The sequence below is a fragment of the Chrysoperla carnea genome, chromosome 1, assembly GCF_905475395.1.
Source record: "Chrysoperla carnea chromosome 1, inChrCarn1.1, whole genome shotgun sequence".
Lineage (NCBI taxonomy): Eukaryota > Metazoa > Arthropoda > Insecta > Neuroptera > Chrysopidae > Chrysoperla > Chrysoperla carnea.
Window position 1 is genome coordinate 97,208,103 of NC_058337.1, and position 17,765 is coordinate 97,225,867.

At 29.2% G+C, this 17,765-nt stretch overlaps 1 protein-coding gene across 3 annotated transcripts; it reads right to left on the reverse strand.

Annotated features, from left to right (window-relative positions):
* Positions 1-500: 500 nt before the first annotated feature.
* LOC123305415 lies at positions 501-11,766 on the reverse strand. 3 transcript variants are annotated; one of them, XM_044887123.1, is made up of 2 exons: positions 11,626-11,766; positions 501-3,466 (listed from the first exon to the last, which is right to left on the reverse strand). In XM_044887123.1, exon 2 carries the CDS (start codon positions 3,463-3,465, stop codon positions 1,459-1,461), a length of 2,007 nt encoding a protein of 668 aa, XP_044743058.1. In that variant the 5' UTR covers position 3,466; positions 11,626-11,766; the 3' UTR covers positions 501-1,458. The 3 variants fall into 3 exon arrangements, with proteins under 3 accessions (XP_044743058.1, XP_044743059.1, XP_044743060.1); XM_044887124.1 differs by lacking the exon at positions 11,626-11,766 and adding an exon at positions 6,270-6,331; XM_044887125.1 differs by lacking the exon at positions 11,626-11,766 and adding an exon at positions 3,851-3,892.
* Between the last annotated feature and the right edge of the window lie 5,999 nt (positions 11,767-17,765).

The following is a 17,765-nucleotide window of genomic DNA, read 5'->3' on the forward strand; positions in this document are numbered from 1 at the left end:
CGGAGCTATAGGAAATAATTAAGAGGTTTAATCCTCGTTTACTGGAGTAAAACCTACATAATGATCACGGTAATGCAGCAATAGTTATAGATATAATACAAGTTCTATTATTACAAACGTCAATTGTATTACATAAACAAACTGAAAATGAACCAAAATATTAGATGTGCTTCAATCGGAACCAATTGAATCGCAGTTCAATAGGATTTCCAAATTTTGAAATTTCGGTAAAGTTTGGTGTGTAAAAAATAATTATCTTATAATACTTTTGTGGAGTATATATATATTTAATTGTAAAAGTAATTTACAAAATATTTCCCTATTAATGTCAAGTACATTGTGTCCATGAATGAAATTGACAAGATTAAAGAAATTTGTTTCGCAAAAAAAAAATCAATTTTCCTTAAACAGTCTCATATTATCACTAAAAAAATTTTTATTCTATTTTCATTATTTATTTTAAAGAAAAATAACAACTTTTCTTTAATTATCAACCATCTTGATATGATTTGAATTATTTTCATATAAATTTACACAAACAATTGTGTTCATTTTGTTATGAATATTAACAATGAATTGCGAAAATGACTCAGAAGAAATCGAGAAGAGTACCTAATACAGTTACAAAAACAATTTAATGCATAATATGTCGCAAACTATGTCGTTCCTACCGGGTGCCCTATAACATCTGAGACCTTTCCTTAAATCTGAATTGATCTTTAAATTGAGCTTGATTGACTTTTTGGTTAGCAATAAGGGTGTGTATCCTTTCAAATCTAGAACGGTGCGATCGGCAGAAAACACCTGGGTTTTTTTAAAATTGTGAAATTCTGATAATTTAGATAATAATTATTAACTTGTAAAAACTTCAAGTATAGGTATCAAAGTTATTTTTTTTGAAATATCGATAGATATTGTACGTTTAGTTTCATGCATAACATTACTTTTTGTAAATTTTATTAAAATTAAACGAAATTCTTTCGATTAAAGTACTCTTTTTTTTTTAAATCATTCAATATCATATTAATTATTTTTGTATTAATCATAATTTTTTTCTCTCCCAATATCTTTGATTTATGAACGCCGTTAAATTGAGATCGATTCGGTTCTAGGTGAACATAAGTAAAGACAAGTGAAATTAACAAAATTTAAAAAACCCCCGACACCGCCTTCTCAGACATAGCTAAGAATACTCTCTATCAAATTACCTTTCAAACAAACGAAAACCGCATTCCATTCGGCTTAACCGTTTAAGAGCTACGGTGCCACAGACAGACATATATAGTAGTCTGCCTGTGACACAGTAGCTCCGTAACATATAACAACCCTCTTTTTGCGTCGGAGGTTAAAAATAGCTGCTTGTCAACTTTATTCGTGGCACACTGTAAATGTTCAAAAATTCAATGAATTTAGCATGGAAACTAGACAATCATAAAAAATTTCAACAAAAACATAATCTTATCTAAATGTCGATTGACAATAACAATACAATTTCAAATGAAAATCACTTATACATCGACTTTGAGTCCCATACAAATTAATTCGACTAATTGTGCCAGTAAGTTGTGGAACACCAGCATTCCATCTTACCGATGCTTCGAACTTGCCTTGGCCAGGAGTTGTAATTAGTGTAACAGTATACTCGGGATTTATATGTTTTAATTTTTCTTTTGTTCCTACATTAGTAATACCTACACTAGCACTAATAATTTGTTCTAATTTTAATTCAGCACAACTTTTGTAGCCAATTAGTAATCTATTCATTTCATCAACAACAAACTGTCCAACATCTTGAACTATTTCTAAAGATACATTTAATGGCCTAAATGATTGGCATGTACAAAAATGATTCGGTATCGCTGCCATTTGACAAGTACGTTCTTTGGAAATTGGTAAAAATAAACTTAAACCACGGCTGCTTGCCGTATTGTTATCTTTACTTAATTTTAATCGCATTTTTAATTTTTCCGTTTTTAAAAAATTTAAATTCTTCAAATCCATAAATGTTTCATGTAAATCAAAGGGAGTGGTTAATCTATGAGTATTTGTTATTAAATTGGCCCAAGCTGATGGATATTTATCACGAAACCACTGTGGTGTGTATGCAAACAAGGTTGGTAAACGTTCCTCTAAAAAACCTTGATAAGTTGAACGAATACCACCCCAACGTATTCCGTGATCACTCATCACAAACAATGCAGTATTCTTCAAAGATCCACTTTCATACAAATCTTTAAGCAATTGATAATGCATTTCATCTGTAAGACATGGATGATTTAAATAATCATGGGACATTGATACGCCCCAGAAAAAACCAAAATATGGATGCTTTTTGAATGTAGTTGCAAAATCTTTAATATACTGTAATAATTTAGTTATCCGTAAATCATTACCTAAACACAAATCACTATTTAATAAATGATTATGTCCAATTTCGTCTTCGGCAAGTTGATCAAATACTCGATAATCAAAATCAGTCGGTGGATTAAAAAATCCCTTTCGGGAATATGTAAATAATCCCATGTACGTTGCATCTTCGCCAAAAGCTGTTATATATCCACTTTCATCGAACATTTTCCAAACTAGCGGACATTTATCAAAACGTTCTTGATTTGTTTCAGCTAAGCATGTATGTTCAATTTCGTCGTCAGTCATCCCATTTAAGACAACCATTAAATTTGGAAATGTGTTATCACCAACTTTATTATACCCAATCATTTCCTTAGCATCCAATGTTTTCCTTAAATAATTAAATGTTTTTGGCATCTGTCGTCGAAAATTTAAACGGGATATCGCATCTAATCCTATAACTAAAACACTTAAATATTCGCCATTATTATTGACTTTTAATTTAAGTTTATCACTAATTTTATTCTTTTGTACAAAACTATGAAAATATGAATATTTTTTGTTGTCTATCGTACATTGAACAATTATAAATTCATCACTAATTTCAGTAAATTCATTATTTTCCATATTTGTGCATAACGAACTCTTTATGTATTGTGTATCTTTCTCTTTTGGTTTTGGATTTCGTCGCCAAAAGCTTCGATAACAACATTTTACTGATGAATAATTTCTAGCGTCTATAAAAATTGTATTATGCGTTTGTGTCACTATGTCTGGAGTATCAACGGTACAATTTATAGGGTTGGGTTTAAAAATATATTGTTTGATACTACGATCATTCTCTTCTAAGTACGGAATACGACATCCTTCTTGGTCGATTGTGAACAATGTGCTTGGCTCTTTTTTCAATTTTTCAACACTTGAATGTGGTATATGATTGTTGTACACTGAATACGATTGTATTTCAATCAAATCCACGATAATTAATATTGTGATACACACAATAACTGGCACCCATAATAACGAACTTTTCCAATATCCACTTTTTATTATTTCTACGCTTTTGTTACGTGAATGGTTTTCATGCTTTGTTATTGGTAATAGAGGCTCGTTCATTCTGAAAAAATAAAAAAAAACTATTATTTACAGACAACAGATTATGGCAAAACTTCAAGTTATGTACTTTGACCATGACGGATCATTTAGTCTTATCAATAATAGAACATTTTAATTACGAGCTGTGTAAATTAATCGGTTTCCCTCTTAAAAATTACTAAACAGGGTGGGACCTAACATTATCAATAATCTATCATTAGCAAAGAGAGGGGAGTGCAGTTTCTTACAGGTAATACATCCTTTAACTCAAACCGTTTCTTTTTCAGTTGTTATAATGGAGTTGTCATGATTTTAGATGTACCCAAAATTATCCGAACAATCTCTCCGGACGTTAAAATCAAGGAGTTACAAAAATGCATAATTTCACGTGATATTTCGATAATACTTCGCTTGTGATGAAAAAGATGCTTAGTTTTTTTTATTATTGAGCCTTCTGTTCGAAAATTATTAACCCAACGTAAGGCTGTGTGTCTCTGGTGGGAATAAAGCCATTTCAATTGCTATCTAATCTCCAGCACCGACCACTATGCAAAACAATCATACGCTAAACAATCATATTCCATTATGCGAACTGAAACAAATGCTTTGAGTTAACCAATATATTGCATCTAACCGACTTAAACAGATTTTAAATAAAAGTTCAAAATTAGGCGCACTTTTTTTGATCTTGAAAGTGCTATAGAATTTTTTTATTAATATCTAGAAGGTCGCAAATTTGGATTTAAACTGAGAGTGTTTAAGTCTATCACCCACTTTTTGATTTTTTCCCTAGTTCCAAAATTGGGTCCAGGGCAGGCCCAAACGCATTTTGCGTTTGCAAACACTAAAAAAATAATAATAAAATATTTAACAAAAACAAGTTAAAACAAACTATTGACTGGGTTAACTGTTGAAATACCATGTAAAGAAAGATAAACAAACGAACGCACATACATAATATAATATGTAACGTATAAATTTAAAATATAAACAATAGGTACCTGTATACATACTATATAATGTTTCTAAGCTAATTTGCGACCTCACGGGTAAATAGTGATGAAAAAATGTTTCAAACAAAAGTTATTCTTTTTTTTACATTTAAACTTTTGTTCTATCTCTAAGGGTTTACAATATGGATCCTACGGACCCGAGACCTTTACCTATGTTGCTCATTTACGACTTCGACCTCACTTTTTACGTCCTGAGCACGCTATAAAATTGATATCTCTTTTCGTTTTTGAGTTATCATATACTTCATATACATGGTATAAAAAAAATTGTTTAATCTAGAATAAATTTATTAACCCAATTTTAATTTTATGTACAATTTTATTTCTAATTTGGATTGTAAGGTCTGCCAACACACCTTAAATCTAACACCCTCAAAATATTATTTACTTTATGCACGCAAACCCTTGTATAAATTAAAAACATTTTGTTTACGAATAATAATTTTGAATCATTTTTTATTTTAACAAAACAAATATATTTTTGCGCCCGTGTTAAAAATAAAATTTTCAGATTTTGCAGGCACCTACCCAAACTGCTTTATTTCGTCGCAAAAATGCTTTTTTTGAATGTACCCTAATTTCTATTATTCTATGTCAATCATCCAAAGCAGCATCATACTTTATTATTATCATTCCTACAACACCCCATAGGGGGTCGGACTAAATTTTTTTGTCACTTAAGATAAAAATTCTCACTTCACGAATAGAAAAGTGAAGTTTGTTTTTAAAAATATTTACTAGTATGCAAGATATGATCGTTCCTAATTAAACAAAGAGGAAGATACTCACTAGTGACGTCATACGTAGGTCATAATCGAAAGACAATACGCTTAAAGTTTATCGATAATTGTTGGTCTTTGTCATGGACACAGGCGAATGTCCTCTATTGCCCTTGGTAACTTTTGGCTCAAGCATTTTTCCGTATTTAGCATGTTTTCTTTCCATTAAATGCAATAATGGCATATTTTTAAGTCGCATTTCCTCTGAAAGCTGACGATTTTGGTTTAGAAAAAATGGTTTAGGGACCATCCATTAATTACGCCATTCATTAAGGGGGGAGCGGGTTAACGAAATGTGACATTGTGTGACAAGGGATAGAGGAGTTAAAAGCTTTGAGATGTCACATGTTAAAATTTAAAATATAAACGCAAAATTTGTATGTAAAAATAAAAAAATATTAAAGATTTTTATTAAGAATTTAAGAAATATAAAAAAAAAAATAGAGTTTCAACTGCCTGATTTAAAGTGTTATTCTATCTCTTACCCCTTAGGATTTAAATTGGCTATAAAAAACTCGAAGAACTAGGTTCAATCTGATGTCAGAATATAATATACCCCATCAAGCTTCTTAAAATTTTAAAAAAAGGAGCGATTAGCCAGCCATTATAGATTCAAATGACCCATCTTGTATGTATAGGTATGCACATTAAGCATTGAAATTACAATAGTGCGAACATAAAGTGACTTCAAGAGACGAAATAGAAAAATCAAGATAAGCGCAATGAGAGTAGCAAAAAAATACGCGTTTCAAAAATTTGTTGTTTCAAAAATTTTATTGAAAAGTAAGTAAGTAGTTGAAAAGTAGCAGGCTTAAACAAAATAATTTAACGAAAACTATAAGCTTAAAAAAAAATCACTACAATTACTCATCTGATGTTTCCACAATTTATATTTTATATTACTAATTTAAAAACAAACAAAGCTCGATGTAATTATCTTTTACTTTCAATTAAAATATTATCAATATTTGTATTTGAATTTAATTCATAAAAATGAATTTTCTAAATCTAGAGTTTTTTTTTACATACTTACATTCGTCCGCGAAATCACTCATTATCCCAATAAGAAAATTTTCGCACAATTATGTGTTTTTGTTTTTCCAGATAAATATATATTTTTTGTATAACCTTTAAACAATCACTTGTATATATATATATATGAATTCTTTACGATAACAAACTCTCCCTCTTATCTCGTCAAAAAGATAATGATTGATTTGCAAATTATCTTAAAAGGTAGGATTTAAGATTTGATATAGAGTAATTATCACTAAATACTTCTAATATCCTCCCTCCAGTTTTCGAGAAAATAAATCGTAAAATTGGAAACGCGATGTTTAACTTTCATCCCTCAAAATATGTATAAAATTGTTATTTGTAGTGTGAAGCTTACTCAACAACATCCCTTAAAAATATTTAGCCTAAGTGCATTTTAAGTGCTTGATTGTTAATCATAAAAAGAGAGCACGATATCGCAAATCTACTGGAAATAAAATAATTTGACTTTATACCGAGTCGATTGGCGAAAATCATATTTTTCCAAATTTTGCGATTTTTTTAATCGAAAACTGGAGGGTTTAGAGAAAAATATTTTTTGTATATTTTGACCCCAAGTATATGATACAATTTTTGCAGAAGCAATTCGGTGAATATCATTTATTTGTTTAAAAAGAGTTTTAACAATATATCGAGTTATCCACCTGCAACCTGCAAAATTTTCCATGCGAAAATAATGCTTAATGACTGATTTTACCGGGTCTAATACTCTCCCTTAATTATACGCCTATAAACTTGGTTGACACACTACCGTACTATAAGACATTTCAGGGAGTCTTAGTCTTCGCTACTATTGTACTCCTGCTCTAAGCCCATAGAAGTCAAGATAACTATATAGAATATTTATTCGTAGGAATGCCACCTTATTATTCATTTAAATTTCTTCTTTTAAATTTTTTAGCTGCTCCCTCTCTCCCTTTTAGAAATAGGCATTCTCAAAAAAAAAATTTTCAATAGGGAATATTCATGTATTTTTTTATATTTTTAATTCATTGTTTACACCGTTATAACAAAGTAAAAAATATAAATACTGCTTAAAAATGCTGTATTTGAGTATAAAAAAATATTTGAAATACTTTATAATTTTGAGATATTTAAACGCAGTTTTTTGGCGCTCTCTGTTGTTGACGTATAAGTACGTGATCTGTCAACTGGTGACAGTTCAATGTATAATTTACACTTTAAATAAATGAATTTACAACACAGAATTTACACTCGTTATTATTAAGTTTTCTAATTAAAAGCCATAGAATAGTATAATTTAATGAATTACCATATAAAATGTAAGTAATTAATATCATACAGTATGTCAACAAATTTACTATGATGTACTATGATGTCACGTCCATATAAAAATTTGAATTTCCGTTTTAGAAGTTTTTAAATGCCCTCACTGAATTTGTAATTTTATTAATTAATTTAAAGTAATTAAAAAAATATTAATTACTAAAATAATGGTTTAGTTGAAATGTCCTGTCATGAAAGTTACGGAAGAAAAATATTTGAACCAAATTTAAATTTCATGAATATTCCCTATTGTAAGATAAAAGTAGTTTTTAATAATATCTCAAAGGAAATTTTGGATCTCGCTGAATCCAAATTTGATGTCAGAAAACATGTAAAACCAATAAGGCAGCCCGAGAATGCAAAATAATCGGAAAATATTAATTCAAAAACGTTCTTTAAAAATCTACATTTTCTGACTATCTCATTAATTTTTGCATTTTTTAAAACCAGATTTGGATTAAATAAATATAATAATCTATATAATGATTTAATGAAGTTAAATGATTTTTTATCTATAGTTATAAAATCTAAATCTGGGACTGAAAATTCTCAGAATGAGATAGTTAATAATTAATGAGATAGCCAGAAAATGTATAAAGAAAAATTTTTCTTTATACATTTTTATTCAGCAGCAAAATTATATATTTGGTATTATTTTTTTAACAAGGAAACCCGTTTTTTTTGTTTAGAACAACAACAAAAATAATTGACTGTAAAAAGTTTTAAATAAAAATTAGGCCCTTAAAAATATCTAATCTAATTTGGGAAAATCACCCCCTTTCATTCTCTTAATATTATTAGATAGGATTGTTATGAAAATAGGATTTATAGACAGCTATAACTCTAAGCTTCATACTTAGTTTTAACTTTATCTCATCCAGTTTCGGAGAAAAGCTCTGAGAACTTTTTTTTTATGTACAGCGTAAGGCGAACTTTTTTGCATTCCTGAAATCTCTGAAATAAAAAATCCCAAAATTTGAAAGAGAATTAAAATGTGTTTCCAGACTCGACTACAATAATTTCAATCATTTTTGCAATGAATATGGGAAAGTAAAAACGAATACTTTTTTTCGTATAAATTTCCTTACTACGTATAGTATCTACAGAAAGTTGGGAGAAAGTATAACAAATTAATGGTGTTACGCTTGATTTAAGTAAGAAAATATTTGCTAAGATTACGCAGCTCTTACGTGACGAACGCTCTGTTGTGTTCTTAAATAATAATTGATGGTAATAGTATAGGAAGTTTTACACACATGTTTTTACTGATATGGCTATTATCAAAATAACTGCCCACTTTTACATCATTCAAAAAAAAAACACTCGAGAACAACTCAATAATTGTTACTAGAGTCATAATTACCCCCCATTTAATGTTTCTTATTGTTTTTTCAGAAATGAAATTTTAGTTATTATTTTGTCATTATCTATTCATAATCTATTCCTGGTCGCACATAATATAATAATATATTTAAACACATAAGTAACAATTAGGGAAAAACTGTCACCATAGCTGAAAAGAATGGCCCAAAATTAGTGGGTTTCAAACAAAAATCCAATAAGATCGGATCAAATTTGCCTTTGTTATCAAAAAAATCGAATTTTGAAGTTTATGACGTTATCAGAATCCAAAAAATTTAATTTTTCTCTATCACATCGAAATTTTATCCAATTTTGATAAATAAGATATCATACTTTTCGAATTTGTGATCAAAATTGGCCTAGCTCTAATAGGCTTCAAGAATGTGGAGTCATGGTAGCGGATTTCAGCACATAAGTAATAGCTAGCGAAAAACGGTCACCAAAGCTGAAAAGAATGACCCAAAATTAGTGGGTTTCAAAAAAAATCCCAATAAGATCGGATCAAATTTGTCTGTGTTATTAAAAAAATCGAATTTTGAACTTTATGACGTCATCAGAATCCAAAAAATTTATTTTTGCTCTATCACATCGAAATTTTATCCAATTTTGATAAACAAGGTATATAATCCTACATAATTTGGGTCACACTTTTCGAATTTGTGATTAAAATTGACCTAGCTCTAATAGTTTTCAAAAATGTGGAGTCCTGGTAGCGAATTTAAGCACATAAGTAATAGCTAGCGAAAAACGGTTACCAAAGCTAAAAACAATGACCCAAAATTAGTGGGTTTCAAAAAAAATCCCAATAAGATCGGATCAAATTTGCCTGTTTTATCAAAAAAATCGAATTTTGAACTTTATGACGTCATCGGAATCCAAAAAATTTATTTTGCTCCATCACATCGAAATTTTATCCAATTTTGATAAACAAGGTATATAATCCTACATAATTTGGGTCATACTTTTCGAATTTGTGATCAAAATTGATCTAGCTCTAATAGGTTTCAAGAATGTGGAGTCCTAGTCGCGGATTTAGGCACATAAGTAATAGCTAGCAAAAAACGGTCACCAAAGCTGAAAAGAATGACCCAAAACTAGTGGGTTTCAAAAAAAATTACAATAAGATCGGATCAAATTTGCTGTGTTATTAAAAAAATCGATTTTTGAACTTTATGACGTCATCGGAATCCAAAAAATTTATTTTGCTCCATCACATCGAAATTTTATCCAATTTTGATAAACAAGGTATTGAATCCTACATAATTTGGGTCATACTTTTCGAATTTGTGATCAAAATTGACCTAGCTCTAATAGGTTTCAAGAATATGGAGTCCTGGTAGCGGATTTAAGCACATAAGTAATAGCTAGCAAAAAACGGTCACCAAAGCTGAAAAGAATGACCCAAAATTAGTGGGTTTCAAAAAAAAACCCGATAAGATCGGATCAAATTTGCCTGTGTTATTAAAAAAATCGAAGTTTGAACTTTATGACGTCATCAGAATCCAAAAAATTTATTTTTGCTCTATCACATCGAAATTTTATCCAATTTTGATAAACAAGGTATATAATCCTACATAATTTGGGTCATACTTTTCAAATTTGTGATCAAAATTGACCTAGATCTAATAGGTTTCAAGAATATGGAGTCCTGGTAGCGGATTTAAGCACATAAGTAATAGCTAGCAAAAAACGGTCACCAAAGCTGAAAAGAATGACCCAAAATTAGTGGGTTTCAAAAAAAAACCCGATAAGATCGGATCAAATTTGCCTGTGTTATTAAAAAAATCGAAGTTTGAACTTTATGACGTCATCAGAATCCAAAAAATTTATTTTTGCTCTATCACATCGAAATTTTATCCAATTTTGATAAACAAGGTATATAATCCTACATAATTTGGGTCATACTTTTCGAATTTGTGATCAAAATTGACCTAGCTCTAATAGGTTTCAAGAATGTGGAGTCCTAGTCGCGGATTTAAGCACATAAGTAATAGCTAGCAAAAAACGGTCACCAAAGCTGAAAAGAATGACTCAAAATTAGTGGGTTTCAAAAAAATTACAATAAGATCGGATCAAATTTGAATGTTTTATCAAAAAAAAACGAATTTTGAACTTTATGACGTCATCAGAATCCAAAAAATTTAATTTTCCCTTCGTTGGGCTTAATTAAATTTACTAATTTTTTTCATAATCAAATGTGATTTAAAAGAATGTTATTGTTTTAAATAAACACTACTTCCTTCGATTAATTTAGAAAAGGATTAATTTCTGAATGTGAAATTAATTTCAAAAAACCACATTTAAAATTTATGATTCATAGAGTGATGATAATAAACCGTAATCGATCGATTAACTATTTTACATGTTTACTTAAATCACTTTTGTTAAAAATGGCTTTTTGGTCTTAGGGTTCACCCTGTGATCTACAGGTTGGCCATGCCTTTAATGAGGTCGATAAAGCAAGAGTCTGCGGGTTTTTTGGCTCTTGCGTTCACCCTGTGATAGCGTAAACCCCATGTAATATTTGTAATTTTACCAAAAGTGAGTTAAGTATATTATTCTAATGTTGTATAAATTTTTTATCTTATTTTTACCAAATTAATAATTAGAAAGATACTTAACGTCTAAACAATATTGACTAGATTTTAACTAAATTAAAACAAATAAACAAATTTAATAATTACTTGATTTAACATTGATGTTTCACAAAAAATGGTCATTTAAGTAACAGATAAACAACAATTTGAATCACTGAATATTAATTTATGTTATTAATATTATATTTTTTTCTAAAATCAAACCAATTTGCAATCGTAACAATTGATTCTGTTTTACACAACATTTTAAGGTATAAACATGTTGACAAAAATATCTACCAAATATTATTAAATAATATTCTGTTCCTTTGTCGGTTACATTTCACATTATTTACAAACACGTTTTGTTTGATATATTCACTATAAATGCTAACAATATTATGCATGTTTATATTTAATATTTTTCACAATTTAAACAAAATGGTAAAATCACATTCGGTAAATAACGATTATTATTATTATTATTCAATTTTCCACAATGCGCCGTTACACATATAAAAGGTATTATCGTGAATTTTCTTCTCTTGTTTGCACCAATATATGATTTTCATCAAGTAATCGTTTGTTTCTCTTAATGTTCGTACATGTTCGCTATTTTTAACGAACAGTTTACGATTGTAAACTATGTGCACATAATAATATCTTGTATGAATATCATATGAAGTGTTCTTGTGCAGTATTCGCGCTTTTGAGGGCTTATTGCTATACATTTTCACGTAGTTTTATGGTGATTATTAAGTTTTTAACATTTTGAAATGTGATGTTTACAGGTACTTCATTTAGAAAAGTGATTAACACATTTGTAAATTTATGATTCATTACAAGGAGTCCGAAAGGTTTTTTGATGATCGAAAATGAGGCGTTTTATTTCAAGGCGCCAAAATTTTTTAATTATTTTGTAGCAATTATTTATTTTGTTATACAAATCGCCAGTTATTGTGATCTCAAAGATAGTGATGCTGAGGCTGTATATTTGGCTTCGGCCAACTCCACCCAAAAAAATAACCTTCAGCGAAACCTTCGGCTTTGGCCGGATTTCGGATCGAAGTCGAAGGTTTCGCCGAAAGTATATACACTTCTAGAGATGCTTTAAATTACCTTTTTATTTTTATTTACAGTCAATATAAATCTTCAATATTAAAGTTTTAAAATCATTTATATTATTAATTGTAGCTTGTAAAATTTTATCTTTGGCTTCGACTTAATTAAATCTTTGGCTTCGGCTTCATCCAAAGGTTGTACCGATAGCCGACTACACACAGAAATGGCTACTTCGGCCGAACACTAATGGCACAAGAGAACAAGTATAAAGAGTTTTATTTTTCAAAATAAGTCTGTGTTTAGGATGAAATTAATATCATAACGAATGAGGTAACTGCACTGCTGCTTAAAAATCAAAAACTAAATTATATTTCTATACAGAGTGTCTTTTTTAATCGATAAAAATGCTTCAACCGAAAAATGTTTGGAGTGTAGTCGCACATTTTACGCAAACATTAAACTTGACTTAGGTTTTCAAGCTCAATGAAAAGCTCACTCTACTTCGTAATAGTTTAGGCAAAAACGGACTGAAAAGTTTTACCCAAAATTTTTTTTTCGTATCAAAATTCAAAGCTTTTATTAAAATTTCTGAAACTTTTCATGGTGGTTCCAACACACCCAAGTAAAAGTTGGTCTGTTTAGAGGGAGACCTCCAACAGAAACCGTAAAATTAACCTGACCTTGAAAGGTCGTTTAAAAATCAATTTTTGCTCTGAACTTATAGATAGAAAAAATCATTATCATTAGAAAAGTATTCTTTATAAATAATAGAAAAATTAATAAAAAAAAAAAACAAACAAACAAACAAAATATGTTGGAAAAATTATAAATTTGACGAAAAAATGTTTCCAACAAAAGTTATTTATTATTTTATAAAGAACAACTTTCTAATTTAAACTCGTATTTGATATCTTATCTGTTATAAACTTGAATTGATTTTCAAAAAAAACTTGCAAATCATGATAAAATTTAGGTAGATTGTTTAAAATAAGACAGATATATACAAAAAAAAAAATGCTGCATAGGTAATATGTTTTTCTTGATAGTTTTCCAAGCGTCTAACTGTCGAGGTTGTATTGATCTCAACTCTCAATGAAAACTTTACTATGTAGGTATATTATGTATTTATTTGTATACCACTAGTTCGATTTACATTTAGGCATATATCACGAGTATGACAGAATACATGCGTTAAGCAATGCATCTAAGTGAGAGGTATTATATACATGTGTTGATCACCACTCTCTGCAGGCTCACAACAGAAGAACTGTTGTATAACTTAAAAGACATCGAAGCCACGATGCAAATCACTTTTGCAATTTTATATAACATCAATAATACCTCTTATTTAGATGCATTGTTTAACGCATGTACTCTGTCATACTCGTGATAGTTATTTGCCTAGATGTAAATCAAACTAGTGGTATAAAAGAGCCTTTATATCCACATTATATACTTTTACACATTGGTCTAAAAACGAAAAACTTGCTCAGTACAAGGCTAATAATTTTTAAATTATAAGTAGTACCCTTTAATCTGTTAGTACATTACCAGATAATGTTCAAACAACAGAAAATGTTTATTTAGTAAGACAATAAATTTTTTCGTACAAGAACGTATACGCGAATTTCCGAAGAAAATGGAGCTATATTGCTTTTGTACTGATGATGGAAAATTAAAAAAATTTTCTTTAAATATTAATCGATCCCACCTAATAGACGCCAAAAATAACCATATTTTTATATATCTATATACGTATATGTACCCTCTATAGCGTTCGCAATTTAAATCTGATTTGAATAAATTTTGGTATCAAGAAGAGTTTTGGTATTTGAAAGATCAAGTTCGTTAATGAGAAAATTCGACAGATAAACAAGGGGTGCAGGGGGGTGTACGCAAATTACCAAATTTTCATTTTTTTCAAAATATTTTTTCTTTTTTGATCTAATTTTAAGTTAAAAAGTACTCATTTAATTTCTAGACGCTTAGTTTTCGAAATAAAAGTTCCTGAAAAATTAAAAATGCAATATTCGTTTTTCAATCTCCATACGTATTTTTTTTTTCGAAATATTTTTACTTGGTACGTCAATAACTAATAGCATTGGGCTTATTCAGAATAACAATGCGCATTCGCTTTTGTGCGGGCGCCCAAAAAATTGGAGATAATATAGAGAATTATATTTTGTAAACATAATAAACCACATGAAGTTAAGAAAACCTTAGTAACATTGACATTGTAGCAAACATTGATCCATATTTGTCCATAAAATTATTTACATGTGACTTCCATGTACAAACTATCATTCCCTTTTTCACCACTTTAGGGTGAGGATAGAACAAACACCGTGACTAGAGATTTTTATAAATCTATAATATAAAAATGAATCGCTGAATGTATTGCTAAGGGTAAATCTCGAGAGCAGCTGAACCGATTTGGCTAATTCTTTTTTTTATAATATTTCTTGAAGTACGAGGATGGATCTTACGAAAAGAAAAATTTAAAAAAAATTGCCTGGAAAGTCTAAAAGTAACACTTTTTTATATTCCCATACAGAAGATTTGTAATAGTAATTAAAAGTCAATTTGAACTTTAATTTACCATACCATAAAATTTAAGTGTTAGTAGAGGGGTTGCGGGAAATCAAAACAATACAGCGACTGCTTTCAAATTACTTCATTTGGAAAATTGCATGCCATGTTTTAAGGTTTGTAATAGTATTTGCAGTTGTATGTTTATTAATCATAACTATTATAGCCCAAATACTTTTTTCCTTTACAGATAAAAAATCTCAAAAATATTTAAAAAAATAAATAATACCTAAATAAAAAATCGACTGTTAGGTGGTACGAAGTTTACCGTGTCAGCTAGTATTACAGATGTTCGATATAGAAAGGCTCAAATAAATTATTTCAAAAATACAATATTATTTCAATCAAACATTATAAATTCAGTTTATGTTAAAAATACTTACATTTTATCCTTTTCCCCTAACAAATTAGTATGAAAATTGAATTTTTCACACAAGTTGGCAAATTGTTAATTTTTCCATATCATGTATACACTCTTTAACTTATCCGGTAACATAAAAATTTCTGTAGATTATTTTAAAAATAATTTATAGGCGAAAAATTGTATTTAATACACTTGTATTGTGCATTTAACAAATATTAGAAGTTTCATAATATTTCAGTTCAGATATGACAAATTTATTATTAAAAGTGCAATACCAGAACTAAAGTAATATAACTTATAACTAATAATTATTTGAAAAAATAAAAGTACATTTAAATGAATTTTTGATAAAATAAGTAATGTAAAAATTTAATTACTCTATTGAAATAACCTTGGTACATATTAGTATTTGGTGGAAATCTTTTTGAAGCATACAATTTTCAAAATAATTTTAAACCTTTTTCGTTCTCATGTGGGGTAATAACTTTTTATGTAAATCACATAATTAAAACAATTGTTTAATTAAACGAAAATAAAACATTTTATATCAGATACTTTTAATGATTACCATTTGTAATTATTAACCCTTCATACAGATCATTGTGCGGCATCTAGGTCTTATTATGTGGCCAAATATGTTGCCTTCTTTACTTCATCCTCTTTACTTCCTTAAGCCGCTTTAAAAACAGCCGAAACAAATAATAAATAAACAGATAAGTTAGGTATTATGCATACATAGGTATATAGTGTAGGCGCTGAGTAGGTTTCGTATGCATTTACAGGTCCCACTAAACAAGGAGTGTATTTCGACGTATTTTGACCCGCTGAATCATACTGGGGGGGGGGGGGATTGTTATAAACAAATTAATTGTTTATACGGCTATAGCTCCTAAATTGTTTAAAATTTTAGCAAACATATGTACCATTTTAGTCTATTTGAAAAAGCGAATATTTCTTTTTTTTATTCGTCTGGATACGGCCAATAGAACCGGAGATATGGATAAAATTGTAAACAAAAATGATACTGCATAAGGTCAGCGCTTGATTTGAAACGTCCGTAAATTGGCCAATAAATGATATTTTTGTACTTTTATTTACTTATTTTAAAAATATGAGTCTATATTTTAATGTTATGCACGTAAAAATACGTTTCATGCAATAGCAATGAAGCTAACACGATATTAAGTATTAAGTTTTAACATTTTTCCGGACCGCTATTAGTTTATAAGTCGCAACCGAGCCATTAGCAGTGGTGGATTTACACTAGGGGCAGTCGGGGCTAGTGCCCAGGGCGGCAAATTTTCTAGGGCGGCAAAATTTGGAAAGTGGAAAAAAATTTCTTTTATAGTCATCAAAAGTTCTCTATAGGAATTTTTTATTCTTTCAATTAATCATTTATTATTTAGGGGATAATTTAAGACTGAGTTTCCGAACGTAGAAATTGCATATCGAATTTTCATTACTTTAGCTGTAACAAACTGTAGCGCAGAACGATCTTTTTCTTGTTTAAAAAGAGTTAAAACTACTTGCGTTCTACAATGAGTGCAAATAGACTCAATAGCTTAGCTATTCTATGCATCGAATCGGACGTACTTCAACGTTTGAATTGTGAAGATTTAATCGACCAATTTGCAAATCAAAAAGTCAGACGTGTTTGTCTGTGAAAAAAATTATTGTTATATAATTATGAGTCAAGCTTAGTGCAAAATTTGTAGTTCTAAGAACAAAAACATATTTTCTTACATTATATTGAGTATATAATAAGCATAATAAATTATTTGCAATTCATTAAATATTTTAATTTTTTAAAAATAAGATATCAAATCTATATAACTTTGAGTGAAATTTCAGTGATGGGGCGGCATTTATTCGACTGCCCAAGGGCGGCAAAATTTTAAATCCGGCCCTGGCCATTAGCAAAAGAAAACCCCACGTAATTATATAGGAGTGGCAAATTTATTTTAAGAATCTTATTTATTTTTTCAAATATCTCCATTAAAACTTGAGTTATTGCAACCGAACTCGTAATGAAACAAACGATTTCGTAATTAACTCAATTGTTTGTTTTCACTTGTTTTTCAATACTTTTAATTTGATATTTACCATTCTATTTACATGTAAACAGTTGAAAATTAGTCAAAAAGTCATTATTTAATACAAATTTTTTAAATTAGCAGCGCTGCGGTCGATTTAGCTGCCCCCTCCATCTTCTATGCACCCTGCAAATATTTTT

Excerpts from the sequence above, each read along its gene's own strand:
- LOC123305415 (XM_044887123.1), bottom strand. The coding sequence starts at position 3,465 with ATGAACGAGCCTCTATTACCAATAACAAAGCATGAAAACCATTCACGT.